The sequence below is a fragment of the Artemia sp. Qi Xiang Cuo genome, chromosome 10 (assembly GCF_049724085.1).
Source record: "Artemia sp. Qi Xiang Cuo chromosome 10, ASM4972408v1, whole genome shotgun sequence".
In the NCBI taxonomy this organism is placed as follows: domain Eukaryota; kingdom Metazoa; phylum Arthropoda; class Branchiopoda; order Anostraca; family Artemiidae; genus Artemia; species Artemia sp. Qi Xiang Cuo.
In genome coordinates, this window is record NC_142803.1 from 55,759,313 (window position 1) to 55,771,693 (window position 12,381).

Below are 12,381 nucleotides of genomic sequence, written 5' to 3' on the forward strand. Positions count from 1 at the left end.
CGTTGTCATTATTGTGCTAAAAATTCACGGAAATGCATTAATTAGGTGAGGAATTTAAAACTGGTACAAGTTTATATTTGTCCCCAAATGAGCCAAATTAATTCTTTGCGACTAGGTAAATCTAAACCTTTGTTAAAACAATTTTTCCCACATATTTTTCGGTAAGACGTGTTTTACTAGCATTTTTGTTTCTGGAGAGGCTAACCGATAAATTAATGGCAACATTTCTTTAAAATATCCACGGCGATTCTTGTATTTGGCTCATTTTTAGGTTTCTACTCAAAATCCGTCATGGCTTTTAAACAATAACGTTTTCAATAGTTTGAAAACATCACTAGCAATCATTACAAACTATTTTATTTGAGAAATAGAGATTTTTAACTGTTACTAGGCCTAAAGTAGACTGTTGAAGGACTATTCAATTCTTTACTAACAATGAATGTATTTTTTTGGTGCATCGGCGCAAAAAAAGAAGAAGCTGCGGTGTCCTTTGCCGTTACGAACTAGCATTGGTCAAATTATAAATAGCAAAATACTTAAAATTCAAGGCGCATTGAAATCCTTAAAGTTCAAGCAGAGCCCTTGAGCTACTGCCAGGTGATATAGGAGATTAACCAGTCCAAGAATCAAAAGATCTATTTCATGGAAGGTCTACTTAATAAATGGACTAACTACTGGAATGGTATAGCCTAAATTAAAAGTTATTTTTGTATTTAGGTTAGGCCTAGTCCAGAATTTTTGGCAGTAGCCTCCTTTTCTTTGATTTATTCTATTGTTGTTTAAAAATTGGAAGTTGAGCTGGAAAAAGTCTACTTTAGCTACTTTTGTCTCTTGGAAAGGGGTTAGGTTAGGAAAAATGAAATTTTCAAGGATGGGTCTAAAGGCCAAAGTATACCATGGGAAGGTATTTTGAAGTACCTTTCTCCATTGCTTCTCCCTCTAGAGGGTCCTGACCTTTAAAAATCTTTGTGTTGTTCTTGTTTGGGGTTTTATGCATTCAACCTATAGGTCATAGGCCTATGGGTTCATATCACTTGATTGTTCTGTGCCTTTTGTAATTACTAGCTTTCTTGGGTGTCACTTTGGTCAATATTCACTGAAACTGATCATGTATCACTTATCTTGCTATTGGTAGGGGGTAATTCACCTTCAGCAACTGTCTGCATTGAAAAACAGGAACCAAAATAATGCAACTGTGCTTTGTCATACAGCAACTAAAGTACATATACAATACAGTTATAGGTAAAATTCTACTTTAGCTACTTTTGGCTATCTTGGAAAGGGGTAAGGATAGAAAAATGAAACTTTCAGGAATGGGTCTACAGGCTAAAGTATGTCCCGGGAAGGTATTTTGAAGTACCTATCTCTACTCCTTCTCCCTCTAGAGGGTCCTGAAATCTGCCTATATGACAGGTCTATACCCATTGAAATTTTGACAAAACAACATTTTATATTAATTTTCAGTTATCAGTTTCTTTTTCTCTGGCTTTAGCTCTGAAAATGCAATTTCATTTATTTGAGCAGAATTTTAAGCCATATAATAGTTTATTTCCAAAATTTAGGAAATGTATTTGCATATCTTTAAAACCTTATAAATTGGGATTGAGTGCTGTTGTGAAGCTGAAAACAATTTTGTTGTACTTCATTTAAGCAGAAGATCTATTTTGTAAGGTTTCACTTCTATAACTCACATATTTTTGAAGGTCATCAAAGGTCAGGACACTCTAGAGGGAGAAGGAGTGGAGGTAGGTACTTCAAAATACCTTCCCAGTACATACTTTAGCCTGTAGACCCATCCCTGAAAGTATCATTTTCCTTACCTAAACCCTTTTCAAGATAGTCAAAAGTAGCTAAAGTAGAATTTTACCCAATTATAATACATAATACATTTTTACATTATCATCTGTCATATACTTCCATAAATAGAGGTTTAATCAGATAAAATTTTAAAAGATAAATAAGGACAATAAAAACAAATAAAATAGAAAAAAAGGATAAGCCTAAAGTAAAATAATATGAGAAGGGGCATCATGGCCTGCAGGATTAAAATAATATGGAACATCTACCATTTATCTTGCTTATTATAGGGGTTATTCACCTGCCAGCAATTATAAACAGGAACCAGAATGATGCATTTACATTAGCAAACTGCAAATATAATGCTTATACAAGTCAATTATAATAAATAATACAAATAACCTGTAACCTGTCACCTAGATCAAAATATAAACAAATAAGGCAACTCTAAAAAAGAAACGTGCAGGAAAAAATTTAGAGAATGAACCAAACCATCAACAGGATTCATCCTTATTGCTGGCAAGTGTGATTTAAGATAATTTAAGGTTTAAGGTAAACCAGTAGTCTTAACAAATTTCTTAATAAGTTTGTGCTTAGTCATCCAGGCCAAAATCAAGGAAAAAACAGTGGAGAGATAACTAGTCATTTTTCTGAGAAGGTGCTAACCTAGGTCTCTGTAGCCTAATTACAGCAACTTCTGGGCTAGGTACCAGGGGCAGATCAAGGACTTTTTAGGGGGGCAGAATAGGTTGATCCAATAAAACAATTTTAGGGGGGGGACACAAAATAGGTTAATCCAATAAACTTGCATTAGGAGCAAGTTTAATTAACACAAACTTGTGTTAATTAAGTAAATTACACTACTTTAGACTATACTAGGGGGGGGGTGCATGCCCCCTCCCCCGGATCTGCCCCTACTAGTACAGATTCCTTTCCTTTACATTTCCTTTCTGCTTTGCCTGGGCTGCTGGTAACTGCTGACATTGTGGGAAGGAATGAACCTTCTCTATTTAGGTTTTCAACTGACTTATTTTGGCTACAGGCTGCATTTTGAAAATGTTTTGGTGCTAACTTAGAAAGCAGTTCACAAATAGATGCAATTTGAAGCCATGTGGCCAAAACCTTGGCAATTGAAGCACTGTATTACCTCAGGGATTAACGGCTTAACTGTATGCATTGCACCCCAAACAGAGATTTTCAGAGGGAACTGAACATCCTGATTAAAGGTACAAACCAAAGGAATAACTGATGGGCTTGGGTTTTTAAAGGCCAATGTCACTTGTTGTATTTTGTTGTCAACTTGGACCTCCTTGACAAAATCATCCAGATGGGATAAATACAATATATAATCTGTTTCTGATTAAAGCAGGGTTAGAGCCAGGACTAAACACAAACTTTACCTTACATCCATTTACTGCTATATCTGAAATAGAAAGTATAACAGCAGCTACTGACTGGTTCACAGCAATTATGATAATGGAGCCATCTGGTCCAATTCTTTCTAACATTGAACCATAATGGCCCCTGTGCTCATGATTTTGAAGATGTTGAAACAGTTTTTTGGCAATAATTGTTCTACTGCCTAATGTCAGTAACCTAGGCCACTGGTCTCATTTGGACCTTCAGCACCTAAAGCCAAAATCCTTACACTAGAGTTATTGGGGTCAGGTGACAGGACTAACCATCCTGTCAGTCATCACAAATAAAACCCCAAAGGGTTAAAATGGGTAAAACGACAAAATCAAATCACAAAAAGGAAATAAATTGTCAAATAAATAAAACAAGTAGGCTACAAGCAGAGGGGGGCCCTCAGTCAATAATAGATTAAGCAAACAATGTAAGTCAAAAGCAGGCACAGCACGAAGTTTAAAAGGAGGGTTTAAAAGGGTTTGATTAGCACTTTCAAGCAATTGGTAGTTGCAATATGCAGGAATCTGAGAGAAGTTGCAGCAAGCACATTAACAGTCAAAGCAAGCCAAAGGCCAAAAAATGCACAACAAAACGAGTGTACAGGCATCATGGACCCCAAAGGGCAGAACCCCTTGTGTTTAAATCAACAAACCATGGCACAGAGCTATCCTTACTAGGGAAATAGCAATTTTGAATATATTTGGTTCATTTCAATTTCAATTTGTCTTTTCTTCCCCCATCTTTGTGTTATAAAAGCAAAATAGATCTTCTGCTTAAATGAAGTACAACAAAATTGTTTGCAAAATAGATCTTCTGCTTAAATGAAGTACAACAAAATTGTACTCAGCTTCACAACTTTGCTCCATCCCAATTTATAAGGTTTTAAAGATGGACTATGCAAATACATTTCCTAAATTTTGAAAAAAAACATTGATATGGCTTAAAATTCTACACTACACCAATAACAGAAATTACATTTTCAGAACTAAAGCCAGAGAAAAAGGAACTGATAACTGAAAATTAAGGTAAGATGCAAAATTTCAATAGGTATGGACCTGTCATGTAGGTGAACTTCAGGACCCTCTAGAGGGAGAAGAAGTGGAGGTAGATACTTCAAAATACCATCCCAGGACATACTTTAGCCTGTAGGCCATTACCCATCCCTGAAAGTTTCATTTTCATAACCCAACCCCTATCCAAGATAGCCAATAGTAGCTAAAGTAGAATTTTACCATTGATGGTATAAATTTACAACCATGACTGATTATAAGGAGACATGTTAAGAAAACAATTCTTACTTTATAATATGTATAATGATCCTAGTTAACATATTATCCAAGGATAGAAACTTCATCCTTAAATCTTTTTTCCTTCTTTTTCCAACTTAAAAGAAAAAAATTATGATTTTTCCCATGCTCTTAAGAAAATGTTTATATGTTTTGAAATTTCTCCTATAAACTTTTTTTTATAGATTGCTTCCATCCTGGTTGTTGTTATTTTTTTTTTTTTAATTTTAAAATACAGTTCTAAGACATTCGTGAATATCTTAGAACCTGTGTATTAATGTAGTATATACCCCAGTCCCCTAATGTGTAAATATATACCCAAAATTGCATTCTGAATCTAAATATAACCAAATGAACTTTACCCCAATCCCTAAATATATCCAAATCAGGGTATATATTTGGATGTTATGGGGGTGGGTGTAACATTCATTGTGATGCAAATGAAGGTTATATTTTGATTTTTTGTATTATATTTTTTAGATTATATTTAGATATTGAGATTTAGATTTGAAACAGGATCTTAAAATTTGTACAATATATTCTAATGACAGACACAGTCAACCTTGGATGGCCTTAATCTAAGACAATTGCTGTGAAATACACTATAATTATATAATCTAAGTTGTAGAGATAAGTTATGACTAAATTCAAATTTAAAAGACCAGACTTTCCAAGATTATAGTCAGCCATTCCCAGCTAACCTAGTCCTAATCATCAGCCAATCACAACTATCTAACCCTATACAAATGCTATTCAAGATTATGAGCCTGCTGTCTATGGACAGGAAAGACTAGCCTATAGAAATGTAAAAATCTTGCTCTTCAGCATATTAATGCTCATAGCATATCTGCAGTAGCTTAGCTATGGTTATTATTTTTGCTGGATTTCAATTTTTTTTTTCAGGGGACAGAATCCCTAGAATACAAGATCCCAACTGTACAGCTGCTTTACTGAGTATTAAACTTTCCTTTTGCAAAGGGGATCAGCAAAGAGGACTCTTGTTTTGTCTTGTATGAAAACTATTACTGTCCTTTATAAAAAGGAAGGATGTGTCTCATCCTTTTATAATTTTACAAAATACAAAAATAAGATTTTTACTGGAAACAAAACAAATTAATTTCTATAGTTTTTAGCTGGAGCTACTGAAACAAGTTTTTTCCAATCTGTTAAATCCTCCATAGCTCTTATAAAGTAAAAATATATTAGAAAATGTAACCAATAGATAAATACCCACTAGAGGAATCTTTCTAGCTCATTTTTAAAAATCAGTTTTGGGTCTTTTGCTCTGGGTATTATCTAAAATAATGTGAATGCTTCCAAATTGGGGGCATTAATGAGAGGGGGGCATGTGCTCTCCCTCTTTATTTTGAAAATACTTTCTTTCTTGTTTTTTTTGTTTTTGTTTTTTTGGGGGGGGGGCTGTTTTGTTGAAAATACCCATTTATCAGGTTTCATTGGGAATACTAAAAAAAAACACAAATTTGTCCCCCCCTAGATTTTGAAAAGCACACTTGCCTTTTCCCCCTAAATTTTTGTGAATTGAAACCATTGTACTACATCCTCTGGGAAATGGCTCATCTCTTTTTAGAAATGAATAAGCTCCAAGCTGGATGAAAAACCTCTCTAACATAGGCAAATTCTTCAAAGTATAAAACCTGCTGATACTGCATCTCAAGGCTTTTTTGTAGGTTGGCAGCCAAGATGGTTTATTCTTGACAATGGAGTCCTCTCTTACTACAAAAGTCTTGAAGAAGTAAATGAAGGCTGTAGAGGCTCCATTAAATTGTCAGTTTGCGAAATATCAGGTAAATTTAGGCTACTCTCTGTTTCGGTTGCTATTTCCTAGTGAAAACCAGGCATCCTCTCATGGAGCAACTAGAGAAATTGTGCAGTAGTCAAACATAATTCAAGGTCAAACTATATTTTCAATGGTAAAGATTGTGCCTGTTGATCCAGGGGTGGAAGCTCCAGTTAGTCATCAGTGAACCTTGGGTTCAACTCTCACATCGACAGCAATTTTTCAGACAATTATCTTTTAATAACCATTTTAAGTGAATGTTTGCAAAAATAAGGCACTGCTAAAAACTGATTATGAGAACAAGCTGCATGAGTCCAACACAGTTGTGTATGCTCCTCCTCCATCCCAATCTGTTCAAAGCTTTGCTCTTTACCCCTTTCCAAGACATTGTAATTTCCTTCAAGTCCCTTCTTATGACCTCCTCTCATGGGTGACCTAATTTTTTTTTAGTTCCAGATGGATGGGCATTAAAAATAATTTTCAATTATTTTTCAATAACTTTTTTTTAGCTAAATAGTTTTATATTGAAATTTAGAAATTGATCCTGCTTTATTGAAAATCACCATGTTTGCTATTATCTGCTGTAAAATGCAAAATTCTATTAAAAATAATTTAATACAATTAAAATGTATATACATTATTTATGATTTAATTGTAATTATAATCTAAATATAATCCCCTTTCAATATTCCATGAAAGTCTCAGCTGGGTCCCTTAAGCCACTATTTCTGTGCCTGAGATATTGCAGATAAACCATTTTGACTATCTTGATACACCATAGTGTCTTATTGTTGTTTCAATACCCCCCTCATCATACCCTAAACGTTTCAACTTAATACCCTGAGCCATTTTAGGCACTCTTTTAGAAAAACATAATTTTTCTAAAGGAGAATTGTGGAGTATTTAAGAACCCCTCCTGGCAAAACTATATTTTTGGTGGCTAAGTTTAAGTGATAAATCAAATAAAAATAAGCAGGGTATAAAGAAAGTGGAGAAAGCATTATAATATGAATTAGGAAGGTGTCAAGTGGAGGCCATGGATAAAATTGCTGAAGATCTGGAAGATGCAGCCAGATGGCATAATAGTAGAATAATGTACTGACGTGTTAATCAATTGAAAGGGAATAGTCAGTCTAGACAGTGGCAGATCCAGTTTTTTTAGGGGGGGGGGGCTAAATAAGTATACCCAATAAACTTGCATTAGCAGCAAGTTTAATTACCGCAAAATTGCGTTAATTAAGTAAATTACACTACTTTAGACTATGTTAGGGGGCGTGTGCCCCTCCCCCCTTGGATCTGCCACTGAGTCTAGACTTGTCCCAGTTAAAGGTAGGAATGGGACCACAATTAGTGATGTGGAAATAGTTAAAGAGAGTTGGGCTGAACATTTTGAGGATGTGCTAAACCATGATAGAGTTACCAGAATGAAAAAATTTGTAACACTTTGGATGTGAAGGAAGGTTTATTTAGCAACAAAAAATTCATGACAGAACTAAAAGGATTAATAAATAATTAGTCCCCAATCACTGATAGTGTGTTTAATAAGTTTTTTTTTTCAATATTGTAGTTATGAAGTTAGAGATAAGTTACTGAAGATTATGAATATGGTTTTTGAAAAGGGGAAATACCTAGCAGTTTTAGGAGAAATGTAATTAAATCCCTCTATAAGAAAGATGATATGAGTGAGCTTGGTAATTATTGAAGCGTTTGCTTGGTTTCTGTAGGAAGTAAAGTACTTATTAGGATTATGTGGTACTTTTTAGACCTAGAGATGCTGGAGATAAAGTTTTAAGATAAGAATGTAGTTTTAGGAAGGGGAGAGGATGTGTTTACCGAATTTTCAGTCTTAGATTAATAATGCTAAAATTCTAGTACTAAAATTTTCTCTTTTTTTTCTATTCCTGACACGCCCCTAGGACAACTTGCCTTTGCAGGTTCATGGGCAGGCTAGAAGATTTAGTTGAAAGACTTTGTTTTTTTCATGTATTTTATATATATATATATATATATATATATATATATATATATATATATATATATGCGTTTTGTCAAGTTCTATTTTTATTAATAATTAAACTAAAAAAAAAAAAAAATTAAGAAGTGTCTGAGTCATCAAACACCTTTAGTGTTTTATAGGTTGCAATCAAGTATTTGATTCAGCTGATAGATGAGCTTTAGTGAAGGTCCTATCCTTGTATAGTATAGCAGATAAATACATTAAAATGATTAGTGCTATGTACAAGAATAACTTTGCTGTGGCTAAGGTAGGATATAAGGTTAGTAGCTGGTTTTGTATTAAATCAGAAGTATACTGGGTTTGGTGCCCAATTCCCATTTATATGCATCATTTTGGGGAACTTTGTCCTAAGCAGCACAGCAAAGGCAATGCGAATTAATTTTGGAAATAAAACTCTCATAGACTTTGATTGTGATAATGATTTAAGCATCCTAGATGACAGTATTAGCAAAATTAATGAATTTGTAGAGGTTTTGTGAGTTGAGGGTGCAAGAATTGGTTTGAAAATTTATATTAAGAAGACTTAAGTTGCTAAGAGTAAGAATAAGTGAAGGTGAAGAGGCAATGTTAGGTAACAAAAAGATTTATCAAATGGACAGCTTCACTTGACTAGGTAGTATTATTAGTAAAGACAGTGGGTGCAGTGAAGATGTTAAAGTAGAATAGCCATGGCTCAGGGTGCTTTTTTCACAGTTGACAAAAGTTTGAAACAATAGAAAGATAAGTCTGCAAACTGACATTAAAATATTGGAAGATACAGTGGTTAGTTGAGACTCTGAAGCGTGGGCGCTACGAAAAACAGAGGAGGATTTGCTAGATGTTTTCCAGAGAAATTACCTACAGGTTGTTTTGGGTACCCAACTGACTGACTGTATCTCAAACAGTTGAGATGGCTAGGACACGTTCTGCAGATGAAGGATGTCAGATTGCCAAAGATTGTCCTTGCTGGGCAACCGTATAGGGCCGAATGACAAGCAAGTTGGGCCCGAATAGGGCAAGAGGATGTTGTAAGGAAAGATTTAAGGGAAATGGGAACAGCTTGAGAGGGTGTAAAGAGGAAGGCTTTGAATAAATTGGGTTGGAGGAGGAGTGTGCATAGCTGTGTTGGACTCAGGCGGCTTGATGTTGCATTGTGTTGTTAACAGTAGTAGTAGTGAGGTTAAGTCCCAGCTACCATTACATAAAAAATGATGAGTCTGACTTGTGGTCTAATAAAATCAGAGGAAAATATACTCTGGAGATTTTGGTAATTTGCAGCTCCTATATGAAAAACTATGATTTCTAATTTTTTCTTGCTTCAAAGCATACAAACTAGCAACCTCTAGAACTGCCAATATCTTACAATAGTTTATAAAGAGCTGAAGATAAGAAAAATGCCGAAAAGATAGAGCTGGTGGAGCCAGCCAGTAACCAATGTGCCAGTAACAAAGCTTTAAATTGCACAAGTTTATGTAGTTGTTGTCCCTGTGCCTTATACAGAGGAATAGGTAGCTTTCTAGCTCCCAAAGGCAGTGCCACTTTTGAGCAAGAGCTACAAAATGGTTTCCATGACAATCCCAAGCTCATTACAAAAATAATCAGAATTTAATTTTATTAAAATTTAATTTACTAATAAGTTTAATCAAAATTCCATTCAAAAAATTTTAATTAAAAAAATGTAATAAAAGTAATACAAATTTAATTCCTAATCAAACAGTTCATGGTAACAAACTGTGAGTAAGGAGTAACCCGGCTCAATAATAACAAAAACTCTATTCTAAAAAACGGAATTTTGATACCAATAGATACATCAAAAGAATCAGATTTTATGTTGATTTCAAATATATAAGTTTCATCAAGTTTAGGCCTACCCATCAAAAGTTAAGCGCCTGAAAAAATTTGCCTTATTTTTGAAAACAGGGGGAAACATCCCCTAAAAGTCATAGAACTTTAATGAAAATCACACCATCAGAGTCAGCATATCAGAGAATCCTACTGTAGAGGTTTCAAGCTCAGGTGCGTGTTTATTTTTATTTTTTTTTATTTTTTTCTTTTTTTTCCAGGGGTGATCATATCGAATTGGTGGTCCTAGAATACCGTGGGAGGGCTCATTCAAATGGAAATTAAAAGTTCTAGTGCCCTCTTCAAGTAACCAAAAACGGAGGGCAACTAGGCCCCCTCCCACGTTCATTATTTCCCCAAAGTCATCTCATCAAAATTTTGAGATAGCCATTTTATTCAGCAGGGTCGAAAAATATAAGAACTATGTCTTTGAGGATGATTTAATCCCCCACAGTCCCTGGGGGAAGGTCTGCAAGTTATGAACTTTGCCCAATGTTTACATTTAGTATTGGTTATTGGGAAGTATACAGACGTTTTCAGGGGGGATTTTTTTCTGGTAGTGGGGGGGGGGGTTACATGGGAGAATCTTTCCAGGGAGGAAGTTTTCATAGGGGAAGGGACATTGCTATGAAGAGGCGCCGGATTTTCCAGCAATATTTAAAAAAAAGATCAGAAATTAAATTAAAAAAAACAAGTTTTCAACTGAAAAACCTTTCAACATCAAAACTGAAAACAAACAGAAACTATTACATATATTTTTGGGTTCGCCCCCTAGTCAATACCTTTCTGTTTACACTAAAGTTTTTTTAGTACTTTAATAGGAGCTATTTATTCTAATTAACGGCCTTTATGATTATGGGGTCATTCTTAAAGAATTGGAACAAAATACTAACTTTAGCGTAAAGAGCTAGGTATTAACTAGGGGGGCGAGCCCCCTAATATAGATAATAAAAATATATGAATATAGAAATTCGTTATGTAAGTTAATTCGTAAGTTACACATATATATTGCTAATAAAAACGGTCATAAATAAAATTAAACAACTTTCGAGAAAGCCATTTAGCCAAAAAAAGAGTAAAATTAATATGTAAATTTTGTTTTAATTATTCATGTACGGTGAACCAAAACCGAAACCTGCATTAATTCAAAAACGTTTAGAAATTAAATGTAAAAAAACAGTTTTTTTAACTGAAAGTAAGGAGCTACATTAAAACTTAAAACGAACAGAAATTAGTCCCTATATGAAAGGGGCTGTCCCCTCCTCAACGTCTCGCTCTTTACGCTGAAGTTTGACTCTGTCTAACAACTTTATTTTTTAAAACAATAAAAAACGTTAGCATAAAGAGCGAGGTGTTGAGGGGGGGGGACAGCCCCTTTCGTATACGGAATAATTTCTGTTCGTTTCAAGTTTTAATGTAGCTCCTTACTTTCAGTTAAAAAAAAAACTTGTTTTTCTTATATTTAATTTTACAAAAATAAAAAGTTCTAACAAATTGGATTGACCAAATAAGGAGCAATAAGGGTAAAAATGCAGTATAGGTCCCTAGGAGACATAACTGTACTTTTACTCGACACTCAGCTTAAGTTCAATGAAAGTCATGGTAAAATTATTTATTCAAAATGTTGGGAGGCAATAGGCCCTTGGGCCCTAAGCCTCGACTCGGTTCGATGACTTCACCCACAATAATAATAAAAGTGTTGGTTAGAAACTAGACAAATGTTCGTTGGCGTCTTCAATCTTAAAGCTTTACCCTAGCTTTGTAAGTTCTTGGTCTGGGTGAATTAAAGTTTCAATATGGAATCTAGCCCAAAATTGGAGTTTGGGAGGTCCCAACCCCCCCCCCCCCCCCCTCTCCCAAATCAGGATATGACCTTTTTTAATCAAGGGCAAATTTCTTACTGGGTGATTGTAACCTGCAGAAATTAATCTGCAACCCAAATAAGGGTCTGCAGTGTGATGTCTTCAGTGTTATACTCCCATTGCTTCCCCACTTGAAAATTAAAAACAACATTTCTAATCTTCAGTTGTTTTGGTCTTAGTCAAGCTTCCAACTGCTGATGCAGCTGATTCATTAAAACAGCATATCAAAAATACTCACATAATATTTGACTAATCAGTAAAGGCAAGTTAAAGTTGAACTTTAACCACTTACCGCAAAAGATATGTTGTTCTGTTATTATATTAAGATAATTTGATTTGATTTGACTGTGAGTTGGGTTATATTGCATGGGACTGAGTTGTATTGGGGAT

The 12,381-nt window shown here is 34.6% G+C and overlaps 1 protein-coding gene across 2 annotated transcripts in view; it reads left to right on the plus strand.

The window, feature by feature from the left end:
- Nucleotides 1–510: 510 nt before the first annotated feature.
- LOC148947915 (pleckstrin homology domain-containing family A member 3-like) overlaps nt 511–12,381 on the plus strand; it is a 29,850-nt gene continuing 17,979 nt past the window's right edge. Inside the window, exons 1-2 of one of the 2 annotated variants that reach the window (XM_089095140.1) lie at nt 515–682; nt 6,182–6,298. In XM_089095140.1, the coding sequence (XP_088951266.1) occupies nt 643–682; nt 6,182–6,298 (157 nt within the window). In that variant the 5' untranslated portion in view covers nt 515–642. Of the gene's footprint in view, nt 683–6,181; nt 6,299–12,381 lie in introns of both variants that reach the window. The other variant, XM_089095141.1, reaches the window with a different exon arrangement.